The sequence below is a fragment of the Lemur catta genome, chromosome 25 (assembly GCF_020740605.2).
Source record: "Lemur catta isolate mLemCat1 chromosome 25, mLemCat1.pri, whole genome shotgun sequence".
NCBI classification, from domain to species: Eukaryota; Metazoa; Chordata; class Mammalia; order Primates; family Lemuridae; genus Lemur; species Lemur catta.
In genome coordinates this window covers 5,856,757-5,871,915 of record NC_059152.1, presented here as the reverse complement: position 1 = coordinate 5,871,915, position 15,159 = coordinate 5,856,757, and the positions used below count along the sequence as shown (strand labels likewise).

Sequence of the window (15,159 nt, the reverse complement as noted above, 5' to 3'; positions counted from 1 at the left end):
GGGAGGGAGGAAGGAAGGAAGAGAGGGAGGGGAAGAAGGAGAAACAGACAAACCCCATAACAATGGCTCTCATTGTGTTATTGTATGCCAGGCACTGTGCTAAGTCTTTGCTCATTTAATCACCATAACAACTCTATGTGTCAGGTGCTGTTATTACCCCAATGTTCAGATAAGGAAAGTGAACCCTGGAGAGGTTTAGTAACTTGACCAAGTCATACAGTTAGTTAGTGGCAGGGTCTGGATTCAAATCCACACAGTCTGGTGCAGTTTAATTCTTAGACTGCCTTGATATCAGTCAGCTAGAAATAACAGTCCTATGGGAAATAGTGAACACCATAACAATCTCATCATACAGGGAGGAATAAGAAAACATCAGGCCCATCAGCACACCAGCAGGTACAATCGTAATCCTCGTCAAGAGATTCGACAAATGTTATTTCAATGGCCAGTGGCAATAAAGGAGATCTCAGGAAATGAGAGTAACATTAGTTACTCTGATAAGGTCAACTAGAGTGCTGCAAGAAAGGGGGAAACCCCCATAAAATTATTTCAATTGCTAACAAAATCACAAATTAACCTATGGAGCTGAGAGTTCACAGTTCCCCACTGGATACTGAGCTAATAAGTAAATGTAAAACAATTTAAAAATTTACAAAGTCTTTAAAGACCTCCCCATTATTAAAAAGCTAGCTCCAAGATACAAATAAAAATAACAGATTTTTGGTTAGACAGAAATCTAAGTGGGCGTATTGTCCATAAGCCCAAACACTTCCTAACTAAAGACAATCCAACCTCTGCCTTTAAAACCTCATTGACTCTCAAAAAAAAAAAAAAATTAAAATTGCCAATAAAAATTTGAAAAGATGTTCAATCATTAAGGAAATGCAAATCAAGACCACAATGAGATACCACTTCACACTCATTGGGACAACTATCACCAAAGAAACAATATAACAAGTGTTGGTGAGGACGTGGAGAAATCGGAACCCTTGTGCTCTGCTGGTAGAAACGTAAAGTAGCGCAGCCACTACAGAAAATGGTATGGCAGTTCCTCAAAAAATTAAAAATACAATTACTATACGATCCAGAAATTCCAGTTTTGAGTATACACCAAAAGAACTGAAAGCAGAGATCCAAACAGAGATTTATATGTCCATGTTCATTGCAGCATCATTTATAATAGCTATAAGGTAGAAGTAATCCAAGTGCCCACAGATAAATGAATGGATAAACAAAATGTAGTATATATGTACAAAAGAACATTATTCAGCCTTTAAAAACAAGGAAATTCTGGTACATGTTACAACACGGTTGAACTGTGACGACACTATACTAGTGAAATAAGCCAGTCACAAAAGGACAAATACTGTATGTTTCTACTTACATGAGGTACCTAGAGTAGTTTAATTCAGAGACACAGAAAGTAGAATGGTGGTTGCCAGGGGCTGGGGGCAGGGAGAATGAGGAGTTATTGTTTAATGGGTACAGAGTTTCAGTTTGGGAAGATGAGAAAAGTCCTGGAGAGGGATGGTGGTGATGATTGCACAGCAATGTGAATGTACCTAGTGCCACTGAACTATACACTTAAAAATGATTAAAATGGTAAATTTTATGTCATGTATATTTCACCACAATAAGAAGAGAAAAAATAAAGAATAGATGCATTTGTATAAATGTGAAAACATTAAAAAAGCTCATAGAGTAAGGTATGTCATTATTCTAAGCATCCAAGACAAATACTAATTACCATTTTATTTACCTTTATCTTTTTAAAAAATACTTCACATCTCATATACATACTAAAGAATTTATATCCTAAATGATATATTTTCTGGGATTTGCTCCAAAACAATCAACTGAGGGATAGCCGAAGTGGACAAGTATAAATGAAGCAAGGTTTACCTGTGGTTAATAATTGTTGACACTATGTGATGGGGACATGAAGGTCCTTTATATTATTTTCTCTACTCTTGTATTTGTTTGAACTGTGCAATAATGACAAATTTTAAGTACTTCTTATTGTATACATACCATACAAAACAGTTTTAAATAAATATCAAGAGCCAATGAAGAGCAGCAAATTCTAAAATATGATTAAGAAAATTTTTAAAGGAAAATGCTTCTTAGATGCTTCCATTTGTAGGGAAATCCAGGTCCTTTTTTTCTGGACACTTATAATTAATAGTTAATATATACATAAAGATTCCTACATATACAAACTTTATATGCACTATTTATGTAATCCTAATAGTAATCTATTATTCACACCCCCATTTTACAGATGAGGAAACTGAGACTCAAAAAGGTAAAGTAATTTGACTCATATTAAGTGCATTTTAACCCAGGCAGTCTGAGTGCAAATCCTGAAGCTTAACAAGTACATTACATTACAACTACATTACTAATTACAAAAGTATTTTTTTATCCTTTCTTGCTAGCTAATTTAGCCACTTTCATCAGTCCTCAGTTGCCAGAATTAGGGAAGCTTGATTGGCAGCCTATGGAAAGAGACCTTTGGTTTTCTAAGACACATGATCAACACCTTTGCCTCATCTGTTTCAGGAAAGCCCTGAGGATTTTCAACATTAGCTTAGCTCAATTTAGTTCATTTACTAAGCACTTACTAAGTGCCAGAGGCTGTTAGACCTTGGGCACTGTGCTAGGCATTCAAAATCATAATCAGAAGATAGCAATCAACATAATATTTATTTTAGAAACCAGATGACCAAAATAAATTACTTTTCATATCATGCAGTTCTTCCTCTCTCATGGCATTAATCATTCTATGATGAGATGCTTGACATCTGTCTTTGCCACTGTAAAATAAGCTCCATGATGGCTCAGACTGTGTCTAATTGCCCATAAACCCATCCTCAGTGTCTACCACATGCATAGCCTCTCGATCTCGATACACAGCCAAGGCTGGGTGCAGGTGTAATGAATGGAATCACATTCTGAATGTCCTGTCCATTAACTGATCTAGACAGCAACACAGTGAAGAAGTAGGAGTAGAGTCTTTGGGCCAGGCATTCATTCATTTTATGATTCATTCATTCATTTATACATTTATGCAACCAATATCCAAGGACATCTATTTTGTACCATTGTTCTAGGTACTGGGACACATTATTTTAAGGAAAATAGGTCATATATGTAAAAGACCTGGCACATGGTAAGTAAGCACTCAATACTTAACAATAAACCAAAAGTCTAAAAACAAAATACTAAGTGTAAAATTTAGAACAAGTGACAAAGGACGCTGATTTCCGGAGGAAATATACCTAGACAAGTTCCAAGAGAGAAATATTAGTACTAATACGAATTATGTGTTAATAGTAATATTGGTACTAATGTGTTCTGTCTATACGGTACTCTTATTTTTTTAAATCCTTTGAAATACATCATCTTAACTATTAAGGGTGAAAAATTTCCAAAGATTTCTGTACTAGAGAAAACATTTCTACTGAACCAGTTTGGCTGACCTCGAGAGCTCTGTGGGGCCAATGAAGGTCATGTAGATTTGTATTGCTCTTGACATCTTCCAGCAATGAGCAAAACAGGGGAAATCATGTCAATTGGGCTTCTAAATGACCCACAGCCACGGGGATGTCCAGCAAGCAGGGGAAGACTTGTCAGGAAGCCCTCTGCAAAGTTTGTTCTTGCAAGGACACTACGGGAAGTTAAGAAACTTGCCCAAGCTCACACAGCTAGTCAGGGGTGACGCCGGAATTCACATCCAGCCCTACTGACTTGTAGTCTTCTGACTCTCCACCACTACTATCTCTGCATGGGCTGTTGCCTTTGTTTAAAAGTTCCAAGACATAAAGAAGAGAATGGTGCTTATAAAAAAAAACAAAATAGATTCTATTATACCCCAATTTTAAATTCGCAAAAAAGATTCTGACTACTTTAAATCGCTTTTACCCAGAACCTTCTGGTTTCCCCTCACTCTTGTAGGAAATTGGAAGGGCTCTGATACATCTCAGAGATGACACAAGATAAGGATTACCTGAAATACTTTCCACATCAGCAAATCACCTGAGGCCCTATAAGCTCCCTGCATGGCATATTCATGTTATACACAGGCTTTGTCTTGCTGAAAGATAACCTCCATCATCTGACCTTAGGAGGGCTACCCACGCAGACTACCAAAAGTTTCAAAAAAAAAAAAAAGGCATAAAGTGAGCAAATAATTGACGTCATTTATCATGATACCTACCATTCCGTTATCAGGTCATGGTCTTCCTTTAAAACTTCTGTTGTATTCTTTTTAAAAAATCATCTGCGGAGCCCTATTTTGTTTTAAGCACTGTATGCAAATGTTGAGCTAAGTATAGCATATTCTTTTATCTCTTCTCTTGGATTTGATGCTATTTTTCCAAAGTCCTTTATTCCATATCACTGTGCTGTCCAATCTAATACAGCTAGCCACATGGACTATTTAAATTTAAATTTGAATTAATTAAAATTAAATACAATTTGGCTGGGCATGGTGGCTCATGTCTATATTCCCAGCACTCTGGGAGGCCGAGGTGGGAAGATCGCTTGGGGCCAGGAGTTCCAGACTGCAGTGAGCTATGATCACGCCAGTGCACTCCAGCCTGGGCAAAAAAGCAAGACCCTACCTCTAAATAAATAAATATAAAATTAAATACAATTTAAAATTGAGGTCCTCACTAACAGTCTCCACATTTCAAGTGTTCAATTATATCATGTGGCCAGTGGCTACTGTATTGGACAGTGCAGACAGAGAACATTTCCAACACGATAGAAAATCCTATTAGACAGCACTTCCATGGAGCATCAGATCCTGGGTCTTTATCAGCCCAGAGCTTCCAACCAGGATCGAAGAATAAAACCAGTACCAGAATAGGTCAGACTAAGATCCCAGTCTTATCACTCCTGGGATTTCCTACAGGTCAAAGGAAAAAGGCAGTTAATCTATTTGTAATGGGTGATTAGACATCCTGGTGTAAGCCACGGATGTCCGTGGAACAGCCAGCATGCTGGCTGAATTACCCACTGACACTGAATTACAAACACAAAGACTTATTGCACTTGAGAGAGAGAGAGACAGAGAGAGGGAGAGAGAGAGAGATCACAGAAAGACAAAGAAATAAAGATTCAAGCTCAAGTTGTGTACCTTTAGGCAAATTATGTTACTTCTCTGATCGATCCTAAAGTTTACAATCTGCAAAATGAAAAAGTAGATAAATTCTGAGTTCTCTTTCACCTCGGAAATTCCTGGATTCTAAGGCTTCATGTAGTTTACATAATATCCAAGGAACTGTGCACACTTCAAAGATATACATGACAAGACTTCGAAGAGCTTATTAACAAGTAGAAGCAGCTAGCTATATGGGGCTAAAAAATAAAAGACAGGACATCGTGTCATAAAAATGGCATGACCGAAGTATCCTACAGAATCCGCCTCTTTACACTAGCAGAAAAATATGACTGGAGATGGTAAAAATGTTCACTTTTTTTCCTCTATCAAAAAATATGACAACATATTATACCCCACCTGGCACATACAAGATGTTTAATAATTTTTATTAAATAGTAATAAGATAATAATATTAATTATAACAGCAGGCATTTATCAAGGACCTAATACATATTAGGTTCCATGTGAGACACTTTCCCGAGGCTATCTCATTTTATCATTGAACAGCCCTAATGAAGAAAACATTTTTTTTCATCATTTTATAAACAAAGAAACTGACATGAAAGTAGTTATGTCATTAACCCACAGGCACTCAACTAAACAGTATCAGAGCTGAGATGTAAATCCGAGACTACCCAATTCTAGTGCACATGCTTCTCCCATTTCAGCCCACTGTCTCCCTAAGAAAGCTTTTACTTGCAATTACCAGAAAGGACCAAAAATAAGAAGGCTCCTAGACTTCTTCTAAAGAACCCAGCTGACCTCCCAAAGCTGCCGTTTTCTTGTGTATTTTTTCAGAAGACAGAATAACAATTTATCTTTCTAGATAGACCCCCCTCAGCCAAAACATTTCCTAGTGCAGACCAGGTGGCAATTTCAATGAAGCTAAAATCGAGGTCATGGTTGTCTATTAGAGTTCCGATGTCCTGAGACCTTTGTTGATTGAGTCAGACACAAGACAAAGGGAATTAAAAAAAAAAAAAAAAAAGGCAAGTTAGGTCTTTATATTGCTGTGGGCAAGTGGAAGAGAGAAGCGGGGCCTTTGTGTCCTAAGGAACTGGGCAACCACTCTATCATTTACAATTATTTTACAATAAGGTTGATATTTTGTAGAATAGAAGCCTCTGTAACCCCGACATTCAAATGCCTCCTCATGACTGCCGTGGAGTGGGGAGCAAGGGTCAATTGTTTGTGTCGCTTATTTTCTGCAATCCTGTTTTCAAGGAGACTTAACATTTATTAAGTCACTAAACTGTCCAAATGCAAAATATTTCTGTAGTCTCTGCAGTGATCACATTCTGTCACCCACACGGCCTAAAAATACCCTGTTTTCCATCTCTCAACAGAACCACAAAGGCTATTAGAAGGTAATGAAATCCCTAGAGAGCTTCTCTTTTGTACCTTTGCAGTTTCCTCTGATCAATTAGATTCAGAGAGAATGGAGGTGGGAAATGAAAGAAATAAAATTCAGGCCACAAATCCTTATTTTAATCCCACAAATAGCACTGACAAGCAATGATTGGTGAGGAAAGAGCTCAACTCTGGAAGGCTTTCCTGCTCAGAACTCAAGTTAATTATTATCCAAAATTCATCATTAAATTATTACTCATATAATGCTTCTACCTACTTCTTATTGAGAAATATCATCACGGAAATATCATTGATGATGGCTCTATCCTATCTCAGGGAACATGTCAGTATTTGTGTCACTGAGAGAAAAACAGGTCTGAACATATTTATAGTAGACAACATCCCTTGGTGCAGAAAGGTTCTTTCAAATAATATGATTTAGAGAAGACACTCCATTTTAGAATTTTTCAGACATGGTAAGACATTTCTCTTGGTGCCTATCTGCCATCTGAGCCCCTAATTTAAAAATCTGAGGACTTAAAAGGCCCATGCCTTTTGCGATGATCTATTTATACACATTCTTTCCTTTTCTAAGGGGCCTTTGTCTTGTTGTCACCTGTAGAAATTCTCTACTAACACATAGTAAACCTAGACAGATTAAGGTAACTAAGGTTCCAAAATGTCAAAGATAATCTGGGCACAGCGGTGCATACCTGTAGTCCCAGCTACTTGGGAGGCTGAGGGGGGAGGATCACTTGAGCCCAGGAGTTCAAGAACAGCCTGGGCAACATAGCAAGACCTTGTCTCGAAAAAGAAAAAAAAAATTAGTTTTTATTATGGGGGTTGGAACCCTCAGAGTTGACCAGACTGGCAATTCTGCAAAGCCAAATGCCCTGAGTTAATGTAGAGAATGTCAGCTACCTCACCACTAAGAGACTAGTAATGTCTGTAGCTCAATCTCTTCTGAAGAATGAACCAAGCCACTCCCCTTTCTTGCAGGTGTTTCCTCAAACAGAACAGAATGACTTCCGAAGTAGTGTTCAATGACAACATCTAGGTTAAGCCAATAAGCACAGGTGACCTTCCTAGTGGAGTGTCAGCTCCCATTCTGCCTTCATGGGAGAAAGGCCAGTGCCCCCATGTTGCTGTTCCAGAATGAAGCAGTCTTAAGCCATCAATACTGACCTTGTAGCACTACCACAATGTGCTACCATGTTTAAAAGACTCATCCAAGCGCCTGTGCTTCACAGGTATTCAAACAAGGCCAGTTATCTATTCTCTTCTCCAAAAGACAGTGTGTTTTCCTTTGCAACTAAAATGAACAGCATCTTAGTGAAAATTTTATCTTTTCTGGTTTGAAAAGGAAAAAATAAAAAGAAACAAATGGAAGGCAAGAAACTATAGAAAATTAAAAGTGAGGAGAGGAGGGCAGAGAGTAGAATGAAGACAAGAATGGGAGAAAGGCAAAGGGGTGAGAAGAAGGTGAGGCCAGCGGCACAGTGAACTTGGTAAGTTTGCTATTTCCAAAAACCTGTGCATTCTAGTAAGACACCATATCAGGAAAACATTTTCTTTTTTTTTTTCTGACAGCTGGAGCATAAATGGCTGCTGCAATGATATCGGAAATTATTGGACATATTTTTGAGCATTCTTGCTAGTGAGAAGCCAGCATTCCAGCCAATTTGAAACCCTGGCCCCAACGTGCCCTAGAAATTTTGTTTTCCAAGTGCAAGAATGTCAGCGTCTGGAAAAAAAGTGATATATACTGTCTGGTGGGCAGCGTGCTGGCCAGACACCAGATTTAGAGTGTGTCTCCCTGTGCTCTGGGTTCTAGCTTGGTAGTCCTTTTCAGCCAGAGGTACACAGAAATGGGTTTCATCCAAAACAGACCAAAACTGAAAGCAGTGTTTAAGATCCATCTACCCAAAACAATACTGAGTTCTGACTCCTCACTGCTACAGATTCTTCAAGAAGCTGGTCTGGATGCAAGGCTTGTTGGAGCCAATCGGGTCTCTTCTCAAGGAGGTTGATGACTTCTAGTTCCAATCTAGTTAGGGCCTGTCTGAAGGGAGCCAAACAAGCCCCAGGAATAAACGTGGTCAAACCCCATAATTTTATGTGTTTTGAAATAAGATACATCAAACAACATAACCACTCTAGTTTAATCACCTGCTTATGAAAAGGCAGTATTATAAATTGAAGAATTAGTAAGGCAAATACTTTGTCCATGCGTATTTTTAAAACATATCTATGACATCAAATAAAGACTTCTCATATTAAGCCAAAAAGCTACTGCCAACCATATAAGACTGACTTCCAGGCACCAACCCTGCCTATGAGGCAACATTACTGTCACCTGTGGCCTTCACTAGGGTGGCATCCACTCTGCCTGAAGAATCAGTTTTATCCACGGTGCATTTTCCATAAAATCACTATGGACTTCTCCATGAAAAAAAGATCCCTGGAATTTTTCCATGATTTGGAAGAACTTACATAATTTGTGTGAGGATAATCATGACGGAGAGAGGCATCAAACACAAGAAATTCACACACCCCAGCTTCTCTGAGTATTTCACTTTGGTTACCACTCACTGTTTCCTACCCCTCACAAGAGTGTTCCTAAGTGTCATTCATAGCCTGTGAAGATAAAATGGAAACAACACATACACATCTTGAGTGTGTGTAAATTATCAGAATCTTGAGCAGCAAGGAAACAAGAGGTGTCGTGGGTAGGAGAGTAGGGGAAACGGTGATGGCACTGTGAATGTTGCTAATTTAGAAGGCTTCAACAGTGAAGTAGAGGTGGAAAATTGACGTGAGTCAATATAATGGTAATTCCTCTACCATTTCCCTCCACTCTTATTCAGCAATGTACTATTGGAACTGAACTTCTTTCCTAAGCCTTCGATTGAATTCCCGATTAATAAGCATTATAATACAGTGCTTATTCTTTTATGCAGGTGGAGCAGTTGAAATATTTGAATACATGTATTCAAGTTATACCCCTCTCCAATTACTTTGCTCTTCTTCACATTAAAATTTGACCTGTACTAAGTAGATATTAAGTGGAAAACCCATATAAGATACGAGATAGACATACAAAGGTCCTATGAAATCCATGATGTCATCCAGCATGCCTGCAGAAAGACATGGACCATTTGACTCTATAACCAGCAAATGATAACCAAGGACACTGTGTTTCTTTATAAGTTATCTAGCATTTATTTACACATTATTATTTATATCAAAAGGAAAGTAAAAAAAATAATATGTTCAAATAATAAAAGGAAAGACATGTAATCCATAGTCAAGCATTATGAGTAAAATTTACTGAGTTACTTTTTTCCAATAATGATTGATCAGGGAAATCTTTTTCTGAAAAATAAATTATATATGTCATTAACCCTAAACACAAAGAGCCAAAAAAAGATGGCAAAAGGAGTAGCACAGAAGTTCCAAGCTGAACCAACAAAATAATGCTTAAAAAAACAAAGTATTACATTCTCTTCCTGAAATCGTCATAGTCTGTTAACTTAAAAGTAGAATTAATAGCAATTTGTTGCTATACAATAATATGTAGAGTAAATTCAAAATTAGCAATATGAGGCTCAGATTTAATAAATACTCAAATAACTATTTCTAAAACTACTGTCTTCTGATTTTATTTGTTTTCATGATAATTAACTAAATGAGACACACTGGTTGCTGTCATATTATGTTTATTTCTAATCAAGATAACAGTTAGGTGTCTGATCTATTCAGCCCTTAATCTTTTCCAGGGAAACAGAGAAATAATCCAGTTGTTTGCCCTAACAAAAAATACTATTATAATTTTCCATCTAAAAATCCAACTCTCCACATTACACATACCCATAAAACAGAATTCAGAATTCTCACATCTTGTATATTACACAACTCAGTCATACCAAACAATAGAAAATATGGTGACTCATTGAAAATCACCTAGCTGCCCCCAAAAATGTTTTTTCTCAAAACCAACCCTAAATAGAATAGGCAAATATGTAGTTATTTCAATCAGTGTACGCATACAATAGTAATAATCTAAGCTCAAGTGGATTATTTTTCCGATTTATGCAGTGAGAATGCTCTAAGACTAAAATAGACAACTAATCCCCAGTTTTTCTTTTTCATCACACTGTGTTATCCTAGATACATATAACTACAGTCACAGGTATACACTATAGTACTCTCTGCAAGGCTAGAGACTCAACAGCTAGCATTGTGCCAGGATCTTCTCATTAAAGCAATAACAATATTCCCTCAAACACATATTCATCACTACCTTTGAATGATTCTGGGCTACACAGATGAAAAGTTTTGATTTACTGAGGTTTAGGTAGCACATAGCCTTTCATCTTTATTCATAATCAGCTCTGATCCTCTTACTGAAAACAAACAAACAAACAAACAAAAAACAAATGCAAACTCATCCTGGACTCTTCAATGGGCTCCCTCTAATCTAAATCTTTCACAACTTTTTTAGTTTCAAGGTATGATTTCCTTTTTACCATTGTTAGCATTTTACTCAAGAAATCTTGCCCAACAAGCACTCCTGATAATATGCTAAAAAAAAGTCATCCATAAAATGCAATAGAAACGATTGGTGCATAAGTTAAATAAAGAATACTGCATCCTTAATTTAAGTAACATTGTTGATTATAGCCAGAATGAAGTTACCTAAGCAACCACTCTAAAGCACATGCAATATTCAAATGCATCTTTATTATGGTGGCTCAATGTCTCCAAGTTTGTTGTTGATAGCACTTCTATTAAATGCATAAAGCTATCAGATCTATTTATGGCCAAAAAAAAAAATCTACTGGAATACAGAGATTTATTTAATGAGCATGACACTAGAACATAAATAGCAATAAGCAAAATAAAAATAACACCAAGTAAAAAAAATAATTTAGGCTAAGACAAAAAACTACCATTGTTTAGTTAGGAGCAAAATCATGAAATCACATACATTCACACAGACACATTCACTCTTGTCACATAACTGGAAAGTGGTCTATTTTTATTTCCAAAATGTGATACACTTATGTAATTATTATAACCTAAATGTTTAGAGGAAATATAAGAAAAAAGCTTCTAAAATTATTATGGATGCTATTAAATCATATGTATAACAAAATATGTGAAATGCCCAAACTTGCTGTGATTGCTCATGACAGATTAATCTATGTAAAACCAGCAGGGAAAGTGTGAGGCCTCATTTACTTCATTGTGTTTCTACACATATGTGTCATTTGAGAACGTCAGATCATCTTCACGTATAGCACGCAATCACCGGTGATTTGGGGAATCCAGAAGGCCACAAAATTGCTATATACCCTGATTTAGGGGGAAAAAGTCTTAGAGAGCCAGAAGTTTCCCTTTTTTTCCAAGAAAGTGAAGAAATTCTTACCTTTCTGTACACCAGCATGTTGGGTGATTCATCTGCCACCCCGTTGCTGGTCTGCCCATAATTATTCCCCTGGGCCATGTCACCCAAAAGTTGGTCCACTCTCAGATACAGGAATTATCAGTCTCCCCTGCAAAGGTTTAGAGAGACTCCAGTGAGAACCTAGTGGTAGTGCTTAAAGGGGCTAACTGCCCTGATTCATCCTCCTCACTCGCGGCATCCACCCCACACGGAGTGTGCCCACAAGCTGGGACTGGCTGGAGGAAGTGACCAGGACTTGGATTTGAAAAAATGAATTTACACCTACAATGTTCCCAGGGAATTTTAAGAAATTACAATCTTCCAGGTAGATACAGCCATTTGGCTATTGACTTCATGTTCTGGGTACTCCTGTTAAGAAGTGCTTGATGCTCACCTTAGGAACCCGTGGTTACCATTCTCATAGTGCAAAGAGTTCTCTTTTTCCCCCAATACTTGCATCTCCACTTGATGATGTTTTCCCAAAAGGGCGGAAAGGCGACACCCGGAGGGGGTGGGCAGCACACTTTCTCCTGGTATCTGTCAGGTTTCCCACATGCAGGCGCATCCAAGAGGCCCATTCCCAGTGTCATTCTCCAGCACATGTGTTTGCTCTTCGTTCCCCTGCGTCTCCCCCACAGAGCCAGAGTGTATGTTCGCCTACTTTCACCTGCCTGCGCTGTCAGGCTCCTCTCCTGTCACCCCACTCCGCTTCGGAGTCAGGAGGTAACCCTGCCCAACCTTGCAAGAAGGCACCAGAATATGTCCCGGCAACAAGAACGGTTGGGAGGTCGCACCTCCAGGCAACTACCTAGGTCACCAGGGGTGAAAACCTAACCGCAGAAGCCTCAAAGCCACCAGCCAAAGAGGCGAAACCAGGCGAGCCCCAGCGCCCCTCGCCTGGCGCTCGCGGCGGCAGCAAATGGCAGGCGAGCCTGTGCCCCGCCGCGGCGGCCGCCGCCGGCTCCGGGCAGCAGTTTCGGCGCCGGGGACCGCGCCGAGCGCTCGGAGCCCGCAGCCCAGCCCCGGCGCGGGGTCCCGGGGGCGGCCGCCCTGCGCCCACGGACGCTCCCGCTGCGCTCAGCGAGGGCTGGGTGCGGGCCGGGGGCCGGGAGAGCTCCGGGTGGCGCTGCCTCCTCCCCGCCCGCCTCGCCTATTTACCTCCTCCGCCAAGGTCACGGCCCCGCGGCGTCTCCCCTCCCGAGCGGGCTGGGTACAGGCGCTGTCAGCTGGCGGCAAGCGGAGCAGCGAGGTAGGGCAGCTTCATCACACTCGCGGCGGATGCGGATTCCGCGCCGCCCCGGCTCTCGCCGCTCGGGCGATCGCCACCCTCGCCGCCGCCCGTGCACAGGCGGCTCCGGCAGCCGCCGCTCGCGCCCGCTCCCCTGGGCCGCCTCGCCGGCTCGTCCCTCCTCCTCCGCTTCTCCTCCCGGGGACCAGGACCAGCCGAGCGCGCGCGGGAGGCGAGACGCCCGGCCCGTGCGCGCGACTGGGAGGCGGGAGGAGGGGACAGTCACGTGGGACAGGGGCGTCCGAAGGTGCCGGCTCGGATGGGCTCGGCTCGGCCGCCGCCGCCACACCGCGCGGGCCGCCCGGGCCTCCCCGCCCTTTCGCCCCCGGGGAGGCTGCAGCCCTGCCCCGCGCGGCCGGCACGCGCTCCCGCACAGCGCCCGGGTGTACGCGCCGCTCCGGCCTGGCCAGACCGGAGCTTAACGCCCAGTGTGAGCCGGAAAGGGAGGGAGGGCTTCGGCGCTGAGTGGGGGGTGGACGACGGGGGCATGGAGGGAGGGGGCCCATGCATCCAGCAGGTTCCATCACGTGCCTGAAGACTGCGCTGCCAGCACCAGCGAAGCAGGTGACTGATTATTATTATGCTTAAAGAACAGAGTAGAGAGACACTGAGACATCCTAGGACTGAAAGGAACGGCCAGGACCAAATGATTCATTCAGCCTCATTCGCCTGCGGCTTTCACAGCTTCCTCCGAAGTTGGAGAAAGGGGAAACGATTGGGAGGCTGCCAACCCGGGGTGAAAAGCTTGCCACTTGTGAAACTGAAGGAACGTCCCCAATGCCTGGCTCCTCCAGAAGGTGCCCCGAGGAACTCTGCTCTTGCCCACTACCTCATCCTCTAGCAGTTGTCACAGAGCATCCGCAGTGCCCATCCCTCGGGTCATTCTTCAGGTTGGTGCCACAAAGTCTTCTGTGAGAATTAGAACGATGTGAAGGAGAAAAATCACTTTTGCCACTATTAAAGAAAGCCACATGTGTCTCTGGCTTTCAGGGGCAGTGTTGGGAAGCTGTAAATATTTGAGGTGGTTTTCCATTCTCCGCTGGGCAAGATGTGGAGGAGAGGGAGGGAGGTAGACGACAATGACACCAAGCCCCTCTCTAACCCCTGAGCCAAAGCAGAGCACACCTAATCCGGCATCAGGCTGCTATTCAAGGAGGGGGCCCAGTGCATTTCCCCCCACCCACGCAGGCTCTGTCTGGTTTCTCTCAAGGAACAAATATTTATCCAACCAAGCCCCTGTTCCAAATACTACAGGACAAAGATCAAACCCAAACTGCTTCCCACACGCCCTAGTCGGACCCATCTCCCACTCTTCCCCAATTCCCCAGCTCTTTGCATTGCGCCCTCTTCTTTAGCAAAATTCCCTTCGCTTCCGATTTCTCTGAATGTTTCCTAAACATTCTTGCTGTAGCTGAAACCGACTTCTTCTCCTTGAACCTCTCTCTTCCCCTTTGCTCAGTCTACTCCTGGGAAGGTGACATAACTTGGATTAATGGATTTGGAAATAGAACTGAGCATGCTCACTCAGTTGGACCATTTTCGTCTTAAGAGGGAACTGCCTGAATGAAGCAGGATTTCTCCCTTGTATCTCTCGGTAAAGGGTCTATCCTGACAGGGAGCCCTACCCAAGCACAGCACTGATGGGTCATTCACATCAGCAAAACTAACAGGACACACACACACACAAATATATATGTATATATATAAAATCTCCCTTGACACACTTTCCACTTATTACCACCCTATTTTTCTGCTTCCCTTTACACCAAGAACTTCTTTTCTTCTCATTCTGTCTTATGCCCACTCCACTCTGGCAATGACCTCTGGGTTGCTAAACCACTGGCCAATTATCATATGAACTGACTTTTCAGCAGAAGTTGATCCCTTTCACTTTCTCAAAAACTT

The 15,159-nt window shown here is 41.4% G+C and overlaps 1 protein-coding gene across 4 annotated transcripts in view; it reads right to left on the bottom strand.

Annotated features, from left to right (window-relative positions):
* The window catches only part of RGS7 (regulator of G protein signaling 7), a 327,482-nt gene extending 314,056 nt beyond the window's left edge, over nucleotides 1–13,426 (bottom strand). For 3 of the 4 annotated variants that reach the window (XM_045536992.1, XM_045536991.1, XM_045536993.1), the window contains exons 1-2: nucleotides 13,125–13,426; nucleotides 11,949–12,075 (exon numbers count right to left, since the gene is read on the bottom strand). In XM_045536992.1, the coding sequence (XP_045392948.1) occupies nucleotides 11,949–12,026 (78 nt within the window). In that variant the 5' untranslated portion in view covers nucleotides 12,027–12,075; nucleotides 13,125–13,426. The remainder of the gene's footprint in view (nucleotides 1–11,948; nucleotides 12,076–13,124) is intronic. The other variant, XM_045536990.1, reaches the window with a different exon arrangement.
* Nucleotides 13,427–15,159: the final 1,733 nt, after the last annotated feature.